The sequence below is a fragment of the Dipodomys ordii genome, unplaced genomic scaffold, assembly GCF_000151885.1.
Source record: "Dipodomys ordii isolate 6190 unplaced genomic scaffold, Dord_2.0 Scaffold12, whole genome shotgun sequence".
NCBI classification, from domain to species: domain Eukaryota; kingdom Metazoa; phylum Chordata; class Mammalia; order Rodentia; family Heteromyidae; genus Dipodomys; species Dipodomys ordii.
In genome coordinates this window covers 27,312,443-27,335,069 of record NW_012267228.1, presented here as the reverse complement: position 1 = coordinate 27,335,069, position 22,627 = coordinate 27,312,443, and the positions used below count along the sequence as shown (strand labels likewise).

At 44.1% G+C, this 22,627-nt stretch overlaps 1 protein-coding gene across 3 annotated transcripts in view; it reads right to left on the bottom strand.

The window, feature by feature from the left end:
* Positions 1–22,627, bottom strand: part of Thrb (thyroid hormone receptor, beta) — a 371,662-nt gene that overhangs the window by 7,952 nt on the left and 341,083 nt on the right. For all 3 annotated transcript variants that reach the window (XM_013010545.1, XM_013010546.1, XM_013010544.1), the window contains 4 exons: positions 17,768–17,915; positions 15,333–15,538; positions 6,473–6,619; positions 2,411–2,669 (listed from right to left, as the gene is read on the bottom strand). In XM_013010545.1, coding sequence (XP_012865999.1) covers positions 2,411–2,669; positions 6,473–6,619; positions 15,333–15,538; positions 17,768–17,915 — 760 coding nt within the window. The remainder of the gene's footprint in view (positions 1–2,410; positions 2,670–6,472; positions 6,620–15,332; positions 15,539–17,767; positions 17,916–22,627) is intronic.

The window sequence follows — 22,627 nt, the reverse complement described above, 5'->3', positions numbered from 1 at the left end:
CAAACAGACCATCAGCTTAGAAGACAAGGCTGAGGGTGTTTGGATCATTCTTGTTCTAACATGGAGGCTTCACTTGTCAAATGTATGGTATCTTGTGATATTTTTCTGAAAAAAGTCCTTCTTTAGGACAGGACTATTTAAAAGGTATAAACTATGTCACATGGCTATCAGGTTGCTCTTCTGGAGTCAGAGGACTTGGATGGATCATTCAGTTAGGTGCTTGGTGGTGTTGGTTTGGATCTTAAATGTCTCCCCGGTGTCCCATGTTAGAGCCATGGTCCCCAGGACAGCAGGATGGAGCCTTTGAGCAGTGACTGGATCCCAGGTGCTCTGAGCTCCTCAGTGGGTCAGTTCAGGTATGGATTCACAGGGCAAGGGTGCGTTGGGAGGTGGGAAACATTAGGAGGTGTAGCCTCCTTGGAGGAAGGAGGGCTGCAGGGAAGGGCCCTCAAATGGCATCTTTCACACAAGGCCACGAATCCTCTGCCTCCTCTGCTTCTAGGCCAGCATGTTCTGCTTTGCTATAGGCCTAAAAGCAAAGGACTATGGAAACCTCTGAAACCAAGAGCCACAATATTCCCTCCCTTTTTTTAGTAGTGCTGGGGTTGAACTCAGGACCTTCTGCATGTTGGGCAAGTACTCTATCACTGAGCAAAACATTTATCCCCCCATTCTTTCCCTTCCTCTTTCTCTCCCTTTCCATCCTCTGTCTTCCTCTCACTTCTCTCTCTTCCTCTCCTCTGTTTCCCTTCCTCCCTTCATTCCTAACACTGTCTTGATATGTTACCAAACTTACAGGCCTTGAGCTTGGCATTCTTATGCCTTAGCCTCCTGAGAAGCTGGGATTATAGTCTGTATTGCCACAGCTAGCCTTTTTTCCTAGAGTTGATTCTTTCAGGTATTTGTCACAGTGGCAGAAAGCTAACACATTGGCAATTACCAATTCTTCCTTTTATCAACCTTACTTAAGGCAGTTATTTTCTTAACCATCTGTTGAATTGGCACATGACAGAGGAAACACTGTGATCACCCAGTAATCAAAATTTCTTGCCATGAATGGAAGACTATCATGCAAATGAAAAAAAAACTTTCTAAAATAATAAACCTTCTGAAAGATAAAAGGTGAGGTGGCAGTGAATTGGCAAGCCACAGGTTCTGCATACATAGAAGGGGAGGTTTATAAGAGGGTTTGAACCAGAAGGTGCGAAAAGGGGGCCCTGCATAGGGTCTGTCCACCAGTCTCCAAGATGATTCATTGTGCTAGGCCATCTATTTATATCTGAGATTTTTCACAACAAATAATTGAAAAAAACTTTTCCAAAAAAGTCTGCTATAACTCAATTTCCTGTAGCAAATAAATTTCTAGGTCAGCTTAAGAACTCTGAGCCTCAAGTCCATAGAGGACTCTCAGCATACTTCTGGCTGCTATTTTATTCCTGTAGTCAGCTAATAAACATTCATTGAATCTTACAGAACACTGTCCTAGGGTAGGCCAGTGGAATCAGACACATTTGTGACATCAGAAGACAGGTCCTTCCATGGGAGATAGACAAGCAGGAATTATAGAAGGAATGTTGATCATCAAAGAGAATGTTGAAAGTGCTCAGAAACCACTGCTAGCTAAAGACTAACTTCCCTTATATACTGCAGTGTGTTTTATATTTCTTATGACATGAACAACAAAGAAATGCCATCATCATCATCATCATCATCATCATCACTTAATCCTTACAGTTTTGACAAGAAACTGTGGTGGCTTGCACATTTCTTTACGACTCCATCTGGTGGTGGGTTGCTGAGACAGGGCAGGAGCTAGGACTGGTTGGCCCAGGTGAATGCATGACTTAGGACTGGGCCTGCAACTTTCATGTGCTCCCAACATTCCCTCACAAAAGCCAACAGCTGGGGAAGAAGTCTGATGACCTTCTAAGATGAAAGGCTGAGTAGAGAGGAGGGCAAAGCTGTGTTCTAAGACCCATCCCTAACTTCAGCCATCTTGGATGTCTCATGCACTTAAGTTTTGTAATAGAAAAACTTAATTGGAACTGTTTCCACACACAGAACTTAACAGGCAATGACATGGCCATTCATATCTCTATCTCATATACACAGAACCAGAAGGCGGCAGAGCTGGCTACAAAACAGGCTGGGTCATGTCTGCTGGAGGCAGGTCATTTCATGGAGCTCCAGATACCTTCTTTGGTTTCTTCCCACAGCCCTGGGGGCATTGTAAAAAGCATCAGATACCTGACACCCTTGTTCAGTTTCCAGCCCCCTGGCAGACCCCTTCATTTCTTGCTAAAGGAGAGTGAGCAGGGATTGAAAGCGCCTTGAGTGATTTGACTTAGTGCCAGACAAACAAAGGCTTTTGTTTCTTTTGTCTGTCCACGGTGAGGCTAGGCACACTCACCTGAGGACATCAGCAGGACGGCCTGAAGAAGGGCGACTTCCGTATCATCCAGATTGAAAGACGACAGAGACATGCCCAGGTCGAAGATGGCATCTGACACCACCCCAAGACCTCCGTTTTTCAGCTGGCCCCGTGTCACGGCCATTTCCCCATTCAAGGTTAAAGTCTCACTTTCTGGGTCATAGCGCACAGCGGCTCGGAGGGACATGATCTCCATGCAGCAGCCTTTGAGGAGGATGATCTGGTCTTCGCATGGCAGCTAGAAAGAAGCAGCCACATGAGCAAAGCACGGGATGGCTGCCAGCCACAAGCAGTAACATTCGTCCTGCGTTCTCGGAGCCTAAGCCTCTCCTTTCCCCTATTGGGTGGCAGACTTTTAACCACCACTTTTTAAACCTGAATTTGATTGTGCTTTTCGCTAACTTTCATCTTAGTACTTGGCATTCTTTTTATGACAGATCGCAGTGTCCCACTGAAACTGTGACTAACCCTTCCTTTGGGGTTAGGCCTCTGTGTGAGAACTGCATGGGAACAGGGTTTTTGCTAAACTCACTAATTTTTGTCCTGGGCCGCCTAGAGTTAACAGCAGACTCACCGTTTAGCTAGCAACAATGCTTCATTTTTTTGGGGAGCAACTTTCTTTCTTGAGTCTATTCAAAGGCACAGAATTAGAAGATCATTGATGCAAACTAGAAACAAGGTCCAGAGATAGAAAAGGTTCTCCCAATGTTGCTCAGTGAGGGAAGGGCATTCGTAAGACCAGAATTCAAACTTCACGGCTCTTTTGGTTATGTTCTTTATAGTAACTGACACTAGAATTGCTTAGCACCATTAGGTCTTTTGATAGTGTTGCAATCTCACTGTAAGCTCATTTGCTTACTCTGTTAATTAGGATTTGTGATAATGGGATAAAATTAATAATAAACATTAAAAGAGAATGGCGACACTAAGCAAGATAAAAAATAGAAATGTATTTTTCTGGAGGAGGCAAAAGTTTAAATATTATTGTCAAACTCACGTGAAAAGCTCTTAGTTAATAACTATTTTTCATGAACTGAGCATCATGACAAGATTTACACACCTCTTTCTTTTCAGGGCTGGCTTTGAATCCTTCTCCTCAGATCTTAGCCTCTTGAGTAGCTAGGATTACAGGTGTGAGCTATTGGCACCTGAGTATAGTAAGGGAAACATTCTAACTCCAATTTACTTATAGATGTTAAATGTCAGTCCCTGAGAGGATAGTGTGCTAGAATTACATGAAAGTTTTGTAGGATTAAACTAGAATTTGAAGCCAGCTCTGTCAGAATTCAAGGCCCAGAGAAGAGAATACACTTTTTTTTTTTGTCGGTCATGGAGCCTGAACTCTGGGCCTGGGTGCTGTCCCTCAGCTCTTCAGCTCAAGGCTAGTGCTCTCCACTTGAGCCACAGTGCACTTCTGGCTTTTTCTGCTTATGTGGTGCTGAGGAATTGAACCTAGGGCCTCATGCATGCAAGGCAAGCACTCTACCACTGAGCCACCTTCCCAGCCCGAGAAGACACTTTTTTTTTTTTAAAGTATCATGGATGTGATTAGTTTCAATAAGTTTCATTTATGTAAATGATACATAACATCTACCTTTTCATATAGGTGCTAACAACTCCTTTCTGGAAAATGTTCTTGGCAATTTTGAGCTGTTCCAGTAGGTTACTGTGTAGATGAGCTGAAGCCCGATCTCCTTTGCTGACTGTTCCTAGCTTTTACCAGCTCAGCACAGTCACCTTACTGTTTCATATTGCATATATTTTCCTACAGAATAAAAGTCATTTGGTTCTGGGATCTGTACACACATTCTCTTCTTCCACCCATGTTGAGAAATGACGGCGATTTACTTTTGTTTAGGTTTTAACTTGACCTCCTCAATTATAGCCTTAGGTTTCTGCTCAAGAGTATGGCAGGAAGCAGGAATCCTGTGCTCAATGAAGGCCTCTGCAGATGAGAGAAGAGGCTGTTGTGGGTACAGCTGACCACCCAAGCCCCAGGTTCTCCATTTTAGCCCCTTCAGGATCATCTGAGGCCTCTTGAAGTTCACCGGCCCTACCTACGGTTGTCTGCACTTCTCCAGATTCTCAAGTAATACTTCTGTGGCAGTTATGTGGACCTTACTATCACTGAGAGAGAGAGAGAGAGAGAGAGAGAGAGAGAGAGAGAGAGAGAGAGAGAGAGTGTGTATGTATATGGTACAGGGATTTGAACTCAGGGTCCTGAGCTTCCTAGGCAGGTGCTTTACTGCTTGAGTGGCATCTACAGCCCTTTGAATTTAGTGGTTTTTTTTTCCATAAAGGGTCTTGTGCTTTTGGCCTGAGTGACCCTCTTACCTCCTCCAGCATAGCTAAAAGCTTGTTCATTTGTGATGGGGTTTTGCTAATTTTTTTGGGGGGGGTCTTGGCTGGCCTACAATGGTGATCTTCCTGTCTTTGCTGCCCAAGTAACTAGAGATTATAGGCATGAGCTCCTGCTTGGTGCCCCCCTCCCTCCCCCAGCCTGGACTCACTCTTGAGAACCCCTGGAATAGAAGAGCAATGAAAATTTCTAATTGGATCAAACTACTTTATTTATCTTTCAAAACGTATGCAAACTCTGGTGGGCCCACCTTTGAAATTAGGTCTTCTTATAGATGAAGTAAGTAGAAGTCTTCTTCTTCTTCTTTTTTTAAAACCTAACTGTTGATGACTAGTTCATATTTAAATAAAAGCGGAATGAGTATTTGCAAAGGATCACCAGGGGCTTAGTAACTGGGCCAAATGCCTTTTTCCTTAAGGAGTTTACAGGGTCCTGATGAGATTTGTTTCAACACATGGCAAATAATCTCTGTGGCACCTGCCACACGTCTTCATTGTGAGAACAATCCAGCAAGGGCCTGACAGGCAGAGGGGAGAAGCAGGGGGCCTCCCACGGCTTTCCTGTCTCCTTAGAACAGAATCACTCAGGCTAATGCGCATAGACAGTATACTCTGGGAGTGGTTCTCAAGTGTTATTTTGGCTGTTCTACTGGCAACAGATATAGCTCTCACAGAGGCTTGCTGTCACATCAGCCTTCCTTGGTAAGTGGGCAGAATCTTAGCAGAGTAATCCACAGACACAGTTTGAACTGCAGATGCACCAAACTGCATTTGGCAAGAGTCCACCAGCTCCAAGGCCACCTGGATCTCCATCCCACAGTTTACTCATAATTCATTACCCTCAGGGAGGGGGTGTGTGTATAAGATTATAAGGCTGGTGGGTGCTCAGGAGTCTGGGATTGGAAATGTGTGTCTTTGCTGTTCTCTTCATCTTCCTCCTCCTTCCCCTCTCACTGAATTTTCTCTTTCAGTGGTTGGTTTATATAAGCGATATTATTATTATTATTGCTGGACCTGGGGCTTGAACTCAGGGCTTAGTGCTATACCTGAGCATTTTTGCTCAAGGCTAGTGATCTACTACTTGAGCCACAGGTCTACTTTTAGCCTTTTTTGGGTAGCTAATTGGAAATTAGAGTCTCACAGACTTCTTTTATGCCTGGGCTGGCTTTGTACCATAATCCTCAGACCTCAGCTTCCTGTGAAGCTAGGCGTGAGTCACCAGCATCCTGCTTTAACTTTACATTTTTTAATGAGCATTTCTGGTGGGCATTTGGAGGATGCCTGCCACAAAGACAAACTAAGGAATGATGACTAAGTAGAGAAGGTAAGACTGAGAAGGTGCTCAGTGGTGGAGTGCTTGCCTTGTATGCATGAGGCCCTGGGTTCGATTCCTTAGTACCACATAAACAGAAAAAGCCAGAAGTGGTGCTATGGCTCAAGTGATAGAGTGCTAGCCTTGAGCTGAAGAGCTGAGGGACATCAGGTCCCATGACTGACAGAAAAAAAAAGAGAGAAGGTGAGAAACATAAATGAAGTGTATTTCTACTTTGTACTAACTGCTTTCAAACGACTAAGCCTTGCTAGTTCACAGCAGAATTATTTATTATAAACAATAGCCACAATTCCTGGAAACTGATGGGACTATGATGACATATAATGCAGAAGGAAAAACAATGTCCTCACCTCACAAAACATAGGCAACTTTTTGGCAAAATCCACCACTCTGGTGATCGCTGGTGTGATGATTTTTGTAAAATGGCTGAAGGCTTCCAAGTCCACCTTCCCGCCTTCTGGGGCGTTTACTATTGGTGCTTGTCCAATGTCTTCTGGCTGTGGGGGAGAAGCAAAAGTGACTTCAGATGTGGAGGAAAGCCGGGCTTACTATTGTTCTCACATGGCAGAAAATCACTTCTGAGTTGACGTCCAGCTATGGTTTTTTATTTCCACTTTGCCCATTAACAAATGGATTAGTTCTCACAGCATTCATCATTGAGCCAAGTTATATGTCTTGGCTATTGCTTTAGTAGGCCTCGGTAATAATGTTCACGAGATTGGTGCTGGAGAGAGAGAGGAAAGGAGGAAAAGAGGAGAAGGTGTGGAGAACCAGGTGTGGTGGAGCATGCATATCTGTAACCTTAGCTATGAGGGAGGTGGGGGTAGGAGGCTCATGGTCTGTGGCTCACCTGCTCAAGGAAAAGAAGCAAGAATCCATCTGAAAAACAAGCCAGCTGCCAATGGCTCACATCTGTAATTCTAGCTACTCAGGAGGCTAACACCTGAGGATCATGGTTCAAAGCCAGCCTGACAGGAAAGTCCATGAGACTATCTCCAATTAACCACCAAGGAGTCAGAAGTGGAGTTATGGTCCAAGTGGCAGAGTGCTAGCTTTGAACAAAAAAGCTCAGGGACAGCACCCAGGCCCTAAGCTCAAGCCCCAGGACTGGCACACAAAACTATTATTGAGGCAAAGCTCAAGTTATAGAGCACTTGCCAACCAAGTATGAAGTCCTGAGTTAAAAACACTGTGTGTATGTGTGTGTGTGTGTGTGTGTGTGTGTGTGTGCGTGTGTGTGTGTGTGTGAGAGAGAGAGAGAGATAGAGAGAGATAGAGAGAGAGATAGAGAGACACAGAGAGACAGAGACAGAGACAGAGACAGAGAATATAGGAAAAGGGAGGGTAGAGACTTGGAGGTTCTATTTCTCCTAGCATAGGAGTGATATCCATTCTGGGGCTCTGGGGTGACATTTTCAGAGTGCTGCACACTGGTGTATTAGTTTACAGGAAGTGCGAACAGTGTAGATTGGGGGAGGGGGTACGGGTTGGGTGGGCCATTCTTGCTTTGGATCCAGCAACTGGGTCTTAAGTTCCTTCTCTACCATCATAGACCCTGCTTAAAATGGTGTCAGTGGAGAGCTAAGGGGATGATCTCATGGCTGGAGTTGTGTAAGCCTCAGAACAGAATGGAAGTTTTACTAGTGTCTGCTATTTACTTGTTCAAGAAGAATCTATGGCCTGGCAGGTCAAAGGGGACTGGCAGCGTGGGCATCAACTGAGGAAACTCCCAGGCCCTCCCTGGATGGGATGGTGCATCGTCAGCATTTCCTATTTCCTGCTGTCACCTTTGTTGCTTGTGGAAGTTGGCTTCTCTGCGGTTTTTGACCTTGCTTGTGCTTGTGACACAGCCACCACTTACATGTGGTGGTGATTTTTGAGCTACCCCTGCACATACTCTTAGGTGGCCCTCATTGAAGCCCACATGGGGCAGGTGAGCACATCTTACAGGGCCTTGGAGCCTTTCAAGGGGTTGTCTGTCACCCCTCCATCCCGGGACTCCTGACAGTGCACTCTAGCCTACTCTCCATGCTGTTCTTGCCAACTTCTCCAGCTTTCCTCTAGGAGATGGTGAATGTCACTAGAGAGATCACAGAGACTCACAGCCTGCTCAGTGGTGGCCATTTTTGCCTTGAGCTAACAGTGAGTAGACAGGAACAAGGCCTGACCTTCTTCAGGCACCTGGGGGATGGGGTAGGGAGAGCAACGGAAGGAGGAAAAGAGGAACTGATGCTAGGAATGAGTGGAGCAGGACATTGAGGCAAGACCCTGGCCCCCAACTTCCTAAGCTTGACAATCACCAGATTTCCAGGCCTTTCTTCCTGTTTCTGATGGGGCAGGGAAGGGCGAGAGAAACCACATTTCTGACAAGTTTGAAGGCTACATTGCAGCTGGTGTTGAGGGCATTGGACGGGCAGTAACCAAATCCAGCTCAGAAAGATCAGCATCCATTTTTCTTCCCACACATCCCATTAACTGCCAATAGGAAGAAAGCAGATGATTCTCACTGTTAAGCTGCCAGCATACCAGGGTAGCCTGGAACAGCCAGGCCCTGCATGGCTGTGGGAGGAGCCTGCTTTGGCTGACCGGGAATCATGCCATATAATGTTAGCAAACACTTTGCATTATCCAGGTGGGCTTCTGTTGATTTGTATTGTTTGTTTGGATTATGGTGAGTGGACGGGACTTGGGTTCTGTCCTGTTTTGGTAGTGAAGTGACTGGCAATGGTTGGAATGCCTGGAAAAACCATGGGTACGGCTCCCCTCTCCTTTTCTGCCACGGGTGATGCTATTCCCTGCATTCTGTTACCATGTGCATGAAGTTCGCTTCCTCTTCATGTACTTTACAAGGCTATCGTGAGGATCAGCAGCTAAAAGGAATGTGGCACATTCTAAGAAACTCACTAATATGTAATTGTAGGACCATTTTTAGAGAATAACATGGTTTGGGCTTAGCTGATCCAAACGTCTCCCGGTGGACTACGGTTAGGTCTAATCTGATTGCATTTGAATGGAAAATACAGTGTCCTCAAGAGTTAAAATGGATTTGTAATCGTTTCTATTCAATCTGTGGGTACATAGGGTATTTCAGTCATGACCTGTGATCTCTCCAAAGATTTGAAAGAAGTGAAATTATGCAAGGAAATAAGGCAACTTCAACTGAAGTAACGTCTCAGATATCACTTTACAAACATTTCCATTGATAAATATGTCAGGGCAGGAAAAAGTTCATTATTATGAATCTTAAGTGGCAAATATAGTGGCTAAACGTCAAACTATCTACAGAGGAAAAGCCTTCCTTTATATCATTAAGGTTTCTTTCCATAGCGGATCTCAGAAATAGAAAAAAAGGGGAAATCCGAAACAGAAATAAAGGGGAATCTATGAATGAACAGGGTTTTAATACCAGGTATGGGAAGCTTTGTTGTGACTGCTCCCCCTCCCCCGGTTTGCACCTATAAGGACAACATATAAATGAACTCCGTTACTCTGTTCGCGATCTCCCTATGAAGCCCTTACAACTCTCACCCTAACTTCATTCCTGCACCATAGTTGTATGTCCCAAGCCAGCTCAGCTGACCCCACTACATTTCTTCTATAATTTGCCTTACATGTTTCCACTTTGCCTTTTTCTGAAGCCCCCCCCCCCACTTCATTCTCTCCTATCTCTTTACCCCAGAATCTACACCATTCTCTAGACCCAACTTAAGTCCTGTGTTATAGATATCTTATCAGATGACCTCAGTTCAAAATGTCGACCTCACCTGAATACATATCCTGCCCACGGTGTTAAAAATATCACTTTGTATTTGTAGGTAGTTATACATCAAAGATGAACTTTTCAAATGGAGGAGAAAAAGAGTGTGTGTTTGCTGTTGTGTACAAGGTGTTGGGCCAAATAGCAGGGGACAGAAAGCTTACTGAGTAGGAAAAACAATATTTATTCAACTTGTATTTCCTGAGCAAGTATGATGGGGCCAGGTGTAGATCTACATTGTAAGATTATAGCAGTGAACAATGTATCATCGCGGAACTTGCAGTGTAGTGAGGAAAGCCAGGCAATACATACATTCACTGAAGCGTTTCAGTTTGGTAAGCCTGAAGGTGACCTGAGTAAAGAGCTGGGTTAAGGTCAAGTCCTCTGAGAAATGTGTGGGTTTTGACTGGAAGAATAAAGGGGAAGCCTTCCATAGAGCTGCAGGAGAAACATGTAAAGCAGAGGGGAAAGAAACGAGTGCAAAGTCTCAAGGCTGGGGCTGGGAAGGTGGCTCAGTGGTAGAGCGCTTGCCTTGCATGCTTGAGGCCCTGGGTTCGATTCCTCAGCACCCATAAGCAAAAAAAAAAAAAACAAAAAACAAGCCGGAAGTGGTGCTGTGGCTCAAGTGGTAGAGTAGTAGCCTTGAGCTGAAGAGCTGAGGGGCAGCGTCCAGGCTCAGAGTTCAGGCCCACAACCGGACCCAAAATAAAAACCAAAACAAAGTCTCAAGGTCAGGAAGGACAGAACTGGTAAAGGCCAACAATGGCATGAGATTGAGGTGGGAGCTCATCAAATTGGATGGGGAGATAAACTTAATCTACATGCAGAAGGGGTCCACAAAAGTGCTGAAAATGAGAGAGACGTGGGGAGATTCATTACTGTGTGAGGAAGGGCTGTGCCAAAGAAAGAATCTGGGAGAAAAAAAAAACTTAAGAGAAAACTATAAGATGACTTCAGTGCTTTTGGACATTGTGCTGCTTTGCTCAGCTGAAGTGGGCTGGACTATGGAGTTGGAAGTTCAGATGGACAGAAATGTTTTGCAGAGGGTGGGCGAAGATGAGCTGGATGTGGATCAAGGAATCCAGAGTGGCTTCTCTGGCCAGTGGGGGTGGAAGAGGACCATGTAAGGCAGAGGGTTTTCTCCTTTAATGGTTTTCTCAGCCTTGTTCTAGAGCAGTAGGAAATGCTGCCAGATGGCTTTGGATCAAGTGACTGGTTCAGTGCCAAGGGCTTCTTGGCTTGACCTGGTAGTTCTCTGGCATAGGCAGAGTGGGCTGGGGCCAGATGGACTCTGCCTTTCCCCTGATTGTTCAGTGGGTGTCTTCTTGAATTCGGGGAGGGGGCCTAGAAAAATGGTGATTCCAAGTCCTGGGCCTTGAGACATGATTCTGGACGCCTACTTTTCCTGAGATCTGAAGGTGGTCATGGTAGGGATTGATGTGCGAGGCATTATTGGATCCTTTCTTTTACTCTGATGCCATTTGATAAGGGCCCAAGACAACTGAGCCTTAGACAGGTGACATAACTTGCTTGTGGGCACACAATTAAAAAGCAATTGCTGACCCAGGCTGTCTGGTTCCAATGTCCATCCTCTGATCTAGTCTCCCCTGCATTCTCTGGAGTCACAACTTGATTGCACAGACCACATATGGCCAAATCACTCATCATCCTGATCCTCCCTTCAATGTATGCCTCTCTTATGGGAAGAAGGGAATCAGGCAGTGATTTCTATCTTGGGTAGGACATGCACCCAAAGCCAGGGCACCTTTGCATATGCACTGGAAGAATAGTAGTGTTCACAAACGGTAAGACTAGTAGTGTCCACAGACAAGATTGTGGCTGATGCTTTGCTGCTCCTGGGGGGCACAGGGGCAAGTTCCCCTTCCCCTGGATGAGCAGGATGGCTTTTCCTTGTTTGGCATCAGAGCTACTTGCTTCCTCCTTAGGCTACTTCTTTTCTTCATCACTGTTTACATATACAAATTGTTGATAAAACTGGGCATTTCTGCCATCTCAAGTCCAGAGATTGGAGTAGAACACTAGAATTTGGCATGATTTAAAGGTTTGGGGGAATAATTTCTATAGCATGGCTTTAGACTTATGAGGAAACTCCACGTGGGCTCTTGCAAAGTTCCTCATTTTTCGCTAAAGTATCATTTTCCCAAAGATAGATGTGAAACTGAGGTTAAACCACCCATCTTTCTCTGATTTGAATCTTGGTCTAGGAGAAAAATGACGGAGTAGCTTCTTTTGGGAAGAGGCTACTTACCCATTAATGTGTACTCCTAGCTTTTACGAGAGCATATACTTTTTATTCTTGTGTGACAGGTTATTATATTATTAACGTAATAGCCTTTTCAAAAAAGTTTTTTGAGAATAAGATAGAACATCACCTAAAAATGAAGGAAGTAACTGCAGTGGCCTCTTCTGCCCAAAGTTACCTTCTGGACTACAGATACCATTGAGCGAAGCCATCTCTAGGTAAGGATTCTGAATTTCCTCAGAGGAAGAACTCCCCAAAAGAGTACAGTTTTCATTCTGGGCATAAATATACAATCAGAGTCACTCCTCTGCACAGAGTACCTGTCAATATGCAAACTAGCCAGAGCTTAAATGTGCTCTCTAAGGATGGGCTTGTGAGACTGTAGGTTCAGTTTCTAAGTATTTATGGAGTCTGTTCTGGTTATCGATCGCAATATAACTACGCCAAAGCCTAATGACTACAATTTTAGAAAGTGATCTCCCAGAGTTCTACGGATTTATGACGCTGCTGGAGTGGGGCTCTTCCTGGCATTTCCCAGACAGCTGCCATCAGATGGCAGCACAGGCTGGTATCACGGAAGGTTTTGCTGATGTCTGAGTTGGTTGGGAATCTCTCCTTCTGCATGTTCTGCCTTGGTTTCCTCTGGGTGGGCTCTGAGCACTTGGAGGCAGGGGAAGTCAAATAAGATTCCAAGAGACCCAAGTGGGAACAGCAAAGCTTAAACTCGAGTCTGATGCCACTCAGGCATCTTTCTGGCCCAAATCGATTGTTTAAAGGAATCAGACTTGCCCAGATTCAAGGAGAAAGAGTGACAGGAATTCTCTATGGGAGAGAATGTGATAGTAGCTGCTTCTGAAGGGTCACTGATGGAATGTGGTTTCTCTGAAGGAGATACAGGATGTAGGCTGAAAGGGTGACTGGCTGCTGGAAAGCAAACACATTGTGGAGACAGTGGAGTCTGGTTCCGCCAGCATGCCTCTAAGACTGGAGACGGGTAAGCAGTTATAGTTCGATCAAGAGGGACAATTTCATGTCAGTTTCATGGGTGGAAGGAGAGGGACAGGTACAAACGTTGCTCGGCTTCCTGAAGACAATTCTTGTCATGGCTCTGACTCGGAGCAGTGCCAATTGCTCTGTGATCTACCTTGTTTCTTTAGGTATTGGACCAGTCAAAGGCCTTTAAAAGTGTAGACCTTGAGGTTGATGCTCATTACTTGACATTGTGCTGTCTCTGCTGAGACCTGGAGGCATGGAGAAATTTGTGTTCCATTTTTTAAAAATGAATTTGGATTTTCAGCTTCCCTATATATAGCTCAGATGTCCCTTTTTTTTCTCTCTAGACGATTTGATTATTGGAAGGGAATCTCTATCTTCAGTTCACAAACACTATTGCCTTACTTGCCCGCATTTATCTCGTTTAACCCTAATTGTCTGTCTCCCGCCACGGGAATGTGGCTGCTTTACTTCCTGGCACCTGGGAGCTCCTTAGGAAATATTTCAGTCTGGAAAGAAGCACCTTTTAGTAACTACCCAAACTAGTTTTGGACTTTTAATGTACCCACCCTGTCTCTGTGAGTAAAGAAAATAGCTGTAAAATTCCCTAGGAGAAGTCTGGGGCATACCCTGACCTTTCTCCTGCATGCAACTCAGCTGGGATTCCACTGCCAGGTTATCCCATGAAACCTGAAGGTAACAACAGACTGAAAATGATTTTTTTTCCCTGGTGCAATGGATTTAGGTTGGAGGGTTACAGGGCTTGGTCTTGCTTGCTAAGTCCTAAATATGTTGGGTTAGCATGAGTCCATTGGTCCAGAATGAATATTTTTGAATGCTTTGGCAAGGATGCAAGGTAAAGGCATTAAGTGGTCATCTTGGTGTCTTTCGGCGACCTCTGAGGCTTGGGTAGGTGGTGAGGCTGCTTAGAGAAGTAAGCAGAGCCCAGTCTGAAGGTGGCTGTACTCTCCACACAGCAGGTGTGAAAATCCTGCTGTTATGGGGAGATATTGCTGTATTTGTCATAGGGTTGGTGGGGGGGCTTAACGTGTAGACAGCACTTCTACGTGCTAGGCTAAGGGTTTACTGTGAGTAAAGGCCATTAGCAGAGGGTTAGTATTATCTTTTCAATACCACAAAAATGAAGGTAATTGTCTTAGGGCAGGTGAATTATGGTGCAAGCTTTTTTTTCTCTCCCCAATCTTCCTTTCAAGTAGTTGTTCTATTTTAGCTTATCACCCTACCTCCTTAAGATGGGGAGGAATCTGACATGTCCTGGACGGAATCGGACCACCGGAGCAGGGCTTGGTGAGGTCCTGTTCACGGGCTCACAAAGGGCTTCGCATCCCCCATGAAGGAGGATCCGTCTCTGCCCTATCTGGTCCAGATAATGAGGCAGAGAGAGAGAGCCTGCACTCAGGAGAACTGACTTGGCTTCTGGGCCAGACACTTGCCATACCTTGGGCTGGGCTTGCATGGCTCTGGCATCTGGACTTCACAGTGCTTTAAAGGAATGCGAAGGGCTTCCCTAGCTACCCAGCACTATATAAAGCATCAGTGTTCCACAGCTGTGGAAAGGTCTGTTTTCTCCACTGGCTCCCTTCCCCACCCCCGTGCCCATTGTCTTCCTGGACTCATATTCATTCTTCCAAGCTGAAGACATAAAAATATACCTGAAGTCTGGGGCCTGTATCATAGAGGTGGTCCTGAAGGGACAGGCCACCATGGAGAAGCACAGAAGGTAAGTCATTGTACAGTCACAGGAGGGAGGAAATGAGCGTCCAAGGGAAAGCTGGCAGGTAATGAATTCTGCTAGGTAGTTGGTTTTGAAGACCTTCGCTACAGCAGTAGTAAGCTAATGTAACCTGGTTTTGGAAACTACTTTGAAAGTCAGCGAATCATAGTGCAAATAGGAGTGGCTATTCTGTCTCTCACAGACCTGCTTCCAATCAGAGCGCTGCAAGATTTTTTTACCCTTCTTTCTCCTCTCTCCCCTCCCCTTCCCATCTTTTCCTTTTCCCCCTTCTCCCCATTCCTTCCCTCTATCTTTCTTCTTCCCCCTCTCTCTGATCTAGTTTATCCATGGCTCAAATGGAGCAGAGAGAACAGCAGCCCAGGGTTAGGAGGCCAATCTGAGTTGAGTGGGAACCGCTGGACTGAGCATAGAGCCAACGAGAGCTCTGCAGGGAAGCCTTACCAGAAATTTCCGTTTCTGCTTCCAGTGGCTGCCCTGGGCATTGGTGGCCACGTGTGCTTCAGTCACGGTCTTGATGAGCTCCCACTCCTCATCTGTGGGCTCGGGCTTGTGCCCTATGGATTTCTGCAACTCCTCCCGCCGCCTCTTCTCCCGGTTCTCCTCTATCAGCTTCCTCTTGGCCAGCCTCTTGCTGTCATCCAGCACCACTGGAGAAAGGAGAGGTGAGAAGCACACGGAAGCTTGCAAGACACCTGGCGGATCACACACGCCACAGCCTCCTGGCTGGCACTGAGGCATGGGAGTTCAGTCACTTTCCCCCTCTGACTATTCCCTGTCCAATGGGAGCCGAGTTCCCAAAGCCCAGCCAGCTTTTAAGAGAAAAGCTCCAAGGGAACTTGAATACCGGCTGCCTCAACTCCACCGAAGGCGGCCACAAACAACAGTGAAGCAGAGAGAGGTAGAATTAAGCCCGTACCATTCACAGTGTCACAGGTTGACATGTCTACTCATCATGTGAATTCACTCTCAAGAGTTGTTCTTCCCTCTTCCCTTAGAACGGCTCTCAGGAAGGAAATTTCACCTTTTTATGGCTCCCTCTAGCTCACTGTGATGTGGCTGAGCCTCGCAGGTACCATCTTTGTATTAGATTTGGTATTGAATCCTGACCCTCTGTGAAATGAGAGCGATACTACCCCCTGCACATGGCATACAATGTGATCACGCACTCTAAGTGCTCAGTAAGTGTAGCCACAACGTTTATCATTTGTACACAAGGGAATGAAGGAGAGCAGGTAATAAGAAACCTATATTTCTATGGCTAATTTCCCAAACAAAACCATTCCACCAGACTTGGGACTACAATGGAAATGGTTTTATGTTACCCAGTCATCACATTTTAGAGTCAAAAGGGAGCTTAGGCATTACAGTTCATCTCTTTCCTCTCACATGGGCGGACCTTGATCCAGAGAGGTCAGAAGTTGCCTGAAGTTATACAGCAAGGTCTAGGACTCCAGTTCCTCCCTGTCATTATCTTATGGCCATTCTACTGATGACTAGCTCTCCTCAGCTGTCCTGCAAATAGAATATTAGACCCCAGAGAACTATGTAAGCTTTTACAAATGTGGGAAGTTACAAGTGAACACTGTTCCACCTGGGCTGTCTTACAGGAGGATAATTGTAGCTGCAGCCTCATTTCCCCAGATACTTCTATTGTACCAGAGGGTGTTGCACTTGCACTTGATATGTTATCCAGTTCTTGGACACAACCACCTATGGCTTCTTTCTAGAGGTCACACAAGTAGTAAGCGCGAGACTCAGAAGTTTTTCTGATTATAAACTCTGAGCTCTTAACCTCACAAACAAGGACACCCACACTCTTTGTACACAGCAGACTAACCTCATAAACACTTATATCTTAACCTTCTTGGTGAAATGGATGTCCAATAATAATGGCTCATTATTAGTGACATATCTAAGCATTTGGTTCTAAGCTGTACAATCACATATCCTTATCAGAAACACTGTTGGCAAAAGCCACAGTCTCTAAAGATAACGAGCACACTCAGCCGGAGGTAGGCTAAGATTTCCAGCCTAACATCCTAATAATAACACAAGCCTCTTCCAAGACTCTCCATTCTATTTTCCTATTTGGGCAAAGGAGGACATTCCATGGATGTTTTTGTTCTCTCCAAGAAACTCCTATTTATCATACAATTGCCAGTCATGAGTATTTCCTCTTCTATCGGGAGAAAAATGCTTTAACTCTTTACAAAAATTTTAACTCCTAGTTGGAAGCCCTCGTTTGTGTGCAAAAATTTATGGCAATAAAAATCATTAATATACTGTTGGCCTGGCAAGAGAGGGGTCACACCTTTCTAGTGACATGATTCTTTTTAAGATTAATTGAAGTGACTGGTGTACATCTCCTGCAGTGTCGGGGAGAAGAGACCCCTGATGGCGAATCTTCCCCAATATGTGGTACTTTGAAAATTGGGTAGAACTGATTCAGCTCCAGTGTTGTCAGCTAAAAATATAATAAGCAGCCAACTGAGGGATGACTCATGTTGTAACATTCAACAGGGAATTCTTCAGATATTGCCAAATACCATGTTTTCTGCCAATGACCCTCTCAAAAAAAAGGTCCATAAAATGAATTCCTGACTATGCTTTTGAGAAAATAGGAAGACTATCCCATGAGGCTCTCACCAAAGTATAACCTTACATTGCTAACCTTCTGCTTTACCATCAGCCCTTAGAACCTCTGAGGATTAGGAGATGGTGTGGAAGCGCTCTGCAGGAGGTAAGGGGTGGGGAAAGCCAGTATTCCCTCACTATCCTCCAGTTCCTGATTTTTTTTTTCCCTGCCTGGATGATCTTGAACCAAACTCTTCCCCAATCAACGCTCCCTGAATACGAAGCAAATGAAATCTACTTACAATCCGTTGCCATGCCAACATAGATGCATTTCTTAAAGCGACATTCCTGGCACTGATTTCGAGTGACTTTGTCTATGACACATTTTCCTTCATATTTGCAGGAATAGGATGGATGGAGATTTTTCTGAATGGTTCTTCTAAAGAAACCCTATATGGGGGAAAAAGGCCCAAAACAACAGTTTCATATTTTCTAAAAATAAGTGATTCTGTAGTTTGGTGTCCACATAATTAATATATAATGGTCTTGGACTTCAATGTGTTAGGACCTTAAGTTGAATATATCCAGTTATAGCCTCAAACATAGGATAGTAAGCCCAATGTAAACTGAAGGTATTGTCTCAAGACTGTAGGGTCAACATATTTTTGATGTTTATTCAAGAAAAATGTCAAAGGAAGACTTGAGTGCTTGTATTTCTATACTATATATTGAGTGATAATGTATTATTTGGAGTTTCATAATTATGTTGCTAACTAGAGCTGTGGGCACAAATACTTTAATAACTTTACCAGTAGTTAAACATGTAAAAATTATTGCATTTAGACTTTTTTTTTGTTTTGACTCTGGACATGGTTGTGACCAGCCACTATTCAAATAAGAGTTTGCAGGGGGTAGGTGTAGGGATAGGGGGTGGGATTCTATGTTTTCTACCCAGAACCTTAGCTTAGTGAATCTGGGATTTTCTTCTTATAACTGTCTTTTCTTCCAGGATCTATAGACCTACCTTCAAGCTCCATGCTTCTCTTTTTCTTTCTGATGCTATTTGGTCCTAGATCTGAGCCACGGACATTAATATTCTCAAGGGTGTTATGCTGGATCTTTCTGGACATGATCACCGGGTCCTAGCAACTGAACTTTGACTTGCAGCAGCAGGAATTGATAATGACAGCAAGCACTTGTGAGGGGCACAGTACTGCACAGAGTGCTGCAAAGCCATTCACATCCTTCTATCTTCCAGACGACATTATGAACAAGACACTCAATGACATAATCAACGAAACAAAGGACTAAAATACCAAGCCCAGCCTCAGACTAGAAGGTGGACTGGGATCCTGAGCTTCTTTTGCTCAAGGCTTAATGCTCTGCCACTTGAGCCACAGAACCTTTTCCAGCTTTTTCTGTGTATGTGGTACACAGTAGTTGAACCCAGGGCTTCATGTATGCTAGGCAAACACTCTACCACTAAGCCACATTGCTAGTCCAGTCCCATGATTTTTTTTGTCAGTCATGGGGCCTGAACTCTGGGCCTGGGTGCTGTCTCTCAGCTCTTCAGTTGAAGGCTAACACTCTACCACTTGAGCCACAGTGCCACTTCTGGTTTTCTGAATAGTTTATTGGAGATAAGAGTCTCACTGACTTACCTGCCCGGGCTGGCTTTGAACCAAGATCCTCAGATCTCAGCCTCCTGAGTAGCTAGGATTACAGGCGTGAACCACAGGTGCCTGGTTCCCTTGATTTTTAACAATGAGGAAAATTAGCTCCTAAGAGTAAATGTCCATCTACTTAAATCCTTTTAGGGGTTGAGAACTTAGTGATAGAGCATTTTCTTAGCAAGTATGAGGTTCAGACATCCTGAATACATGAGGACTTGTTGATGAGCAGACTGCATTTATACGTCAACATCAGATGGATTTCTGCACATCTGAGGAGGAACTGGGTCAATTTCTCAGTGGTTGAGACACAGTACTAACTGGAAGTACAAGGAGCTAAGCACTGCCCACCTAGCTCAGTATGTGCACAACTGTTAAGCCTGAGTCTTTCTTAGGAAAGAGTATATTATGGAGCAATGTAACAAACCTTCCTTTCAAATAAAAAAAACCTTTCTTCTTACAAAAAATGCATTAAAAAGCTAGTATGTATCACAACAGAGAAAATATCTCCAAAAGATTTCATTGGGCAAAGATTCTACCCATACCTATTGTTTGAAGTAGAATAATTTTTTTTGTCAGTTGTGGGGCTTGAATCTGTGGGGCTTGGGTGCTGCTCCTGTGCTCTTCAGCTCAAGGCTAGCACTCTACTGCTTGAGCCACAGCGCCACTTCTGGGTTTTTGAAGATAAGAATCTCACCGACTTTACCTGCCAGGGCTGGCTTTGGACTGCAATCCTCAGATCTCAGCCTCCTAAGTAGCTAGGATTACAGGCGTGAGCCACCAGCACCCGGCAGAAATAGAAGTTTTAAGTTTCAGGTTTAAATAGACAGTACATGAATGCGTTTCATTTTATTTTATTTCTAAATTTTATTTGAAAAACCTTTATCTCTTCCTAGGATGCTCTGGTTTTTTATTTTGTTGTTTTGTTTTTGTTTTTGGTGCTGGTTCTGGGGCTTGAATTCAGGGTCTGCACCCTGCTCAAGGCTAATACTCTATTAAATTGAGCCACAGTTCCACTTCATAGTTAGTTCCACTAATTATTCTGGTTAGTTGAAAATAAGTCTATGGACTCTCTTGCCTGAGCTGGCTTCGAACCAGGACGCTTAGATCTCAGCCTTCTGATTAGCTAGGATTATGGTGTGAGCCACTGGTGTCAGGCCAGAGGTTCTGTTTTTATACTAAGTAAGTATACTCTGTCTCTGGCCAGGCCCTTTCTTGTTTTATGTTGGAGGCAATCTAGAAACAGGATTCTGATTGGCAACAAAGACACAGAGATGGAAAGACCTAATTTTAAAGAAAATCTCAGTTGAGGGACCAAAGGTGATGGTATAAGCCGGTAATCCTGGGCATTTGAGAGGTAGAGATAAGATAATCATTTCCCAAGGCTGGCCTGGGCAAAAGTGTGAGACCTTATCTAAAACAAACTAAAGCCAAAAGGGCTGGGATTGTGGCTCAAATGGCCCAACTCCTGCTTATCAAGTATGAGGCTTTGAGTTCAAACCCTCATACCACCAAGGAATAAAAGTGTGGGAGAGAGATAAAGAAAATAAATCTCTCAGCTGAATCAGGTCCCCAGATATTGTTGGTCCTCGCAGAGATGCTTGCTGAGTTCAGTTGAGCATGTTTAAGAGGCTCAGTCCTCCCTTTGTTAAGGGTAATTGCTGGTAGTGCATTCAGTCAGTCTGTAGAGCCACTCTGGGGAGTTAAGTATGAAATAGACTTTTTACTAGATTCTCTCCCAGAACTCATCATTTATCCTAAGAAACTGATTTAAAAGAATTTTAGTGTTGCCCAACCAGGTAAATACTTATGAATTGGTGCTAACTTAGAAACAAAAAAAGAAAAAGAAAAGGCCAGTTTCAATTACTGGGTGGGCTTTGGGAATGAGAGAAATATACCTAAAACTACAGAATTTTATTAATTGCACATCAAACCAACAAACTGCTTTCAACAGAGAGTCTGCTAGTCTCCTAATGAATAGCCAAGATTTACTTGTAATCAGCTTGTATAAACCCCTGCAGACATTATTTTCAGAGCCATCATAGCAAGCAACCTTTAGTCTAGTCTTTGTTACAGAACTGCAAATTGCAGATCTAAGGGATCTGGATGAATGGGAAGTTTTCATCATATTGCAGAGAAAAGGCCTTGGAAACCCAGAAATGAGTTCAGTTCTTAGGTGGGCTAGGGAGGAGGGAAAGTGGAGTCGTACTAAATTTTAGGAAAATTTTTGCTTTAGGGCTAACATCTCTACATAAAATTGTTGGCCTGCCAGGATTAAATGTACATGCTACGAAAGAGCTCCACCATTCATTTATGTCCTCAGCCCTTGTTTTTGTTTGTTTGTTTGTTTGTTTTTGGCCAGTCCTGGGCTTGGGCGCTGTTCTTGAGCCTCTCTGTGCTCAAGGCTAGTGCTCTACAACTTGAACCACAGTGCTATTTCTGGCTTTTTCTGAGCAGTCTATTGGAGATTAAGAGTCTCATGGACTTTCCTGTCCTGGCTGGCTTCCAACTGTAATCCTCAGATTTCAGCCTCATGAGTAGCTAGGATTTATAGGCGTGAGCCACTAGCCCCCAGCTAGCCCTTGTTTTTTTTTTGAGACTATTTCAACTCTGCAGATCAGACTGTCTCTAAATGCAATATAGTCCAGGCTGGCCTCTAATTTATAATCCTACTGCTCAGCCCTCCAAGTGCTGAGATTATAGCATGGCTCTGATAAGTAAAATTAAAATATAAGAGGCAAATATAACATCCCACAAGAAAATAATCACTCTGACTTGAAGTACATCTTCATCCTCATCCTCATTTGTAAAATACTGCCGGAATACTGAGTAAAGCATGAGATTAAACTTTTTTTTTAATGCTCATGACAAATTATTTTCTAGTCTAGGTTGAGGGGCAAGGGATATTTTTCATAAAGCTTAACTTTTTCAGTAGGATTTTTTAGCCTCCCTTTGGAAGTGACTGGAATGGTATGTTCTTGTCAAGTTATTTCCACAAGAAAGGTCTGCAGAGAACAGAATTACCTGGTAGATGACTAGGATATATTTAAAGCAGATTGCACAGAAAGCCACTTTGGATAAGTTTCAGAACATAATTGAACCTAAATATCCTCAAAGAGATTTCCTAAGGGAACCCTTAAAGATGGGCCAGTTCATGCAAATTCACAAGGGAAAAGAGCCTGCCAAAGATCAGATCTATAGGCGAAAACAGGAGAAGAAAATATGTACTGTAATGAGAAAGACACAGGCTTTTAAAACCAAAACTCTTACTAATTTCATGTTATTCTCTGTACAAAAGCCATTTAGAAAGGTAAAGAAACCAAACATCACATTCTAGCAACGTTTCATGTCTTTGCTTATGATTTGGGCTAAAGAAAATTTAGATATTGACCACATCAGGAATGAAGAGTGACACTGACCCCTGGGTGATCTCAGGCCATGACTGCTGACACTTGGTTTCATATCAAGTACTGGTAGAGCCCTGGTAGGGGA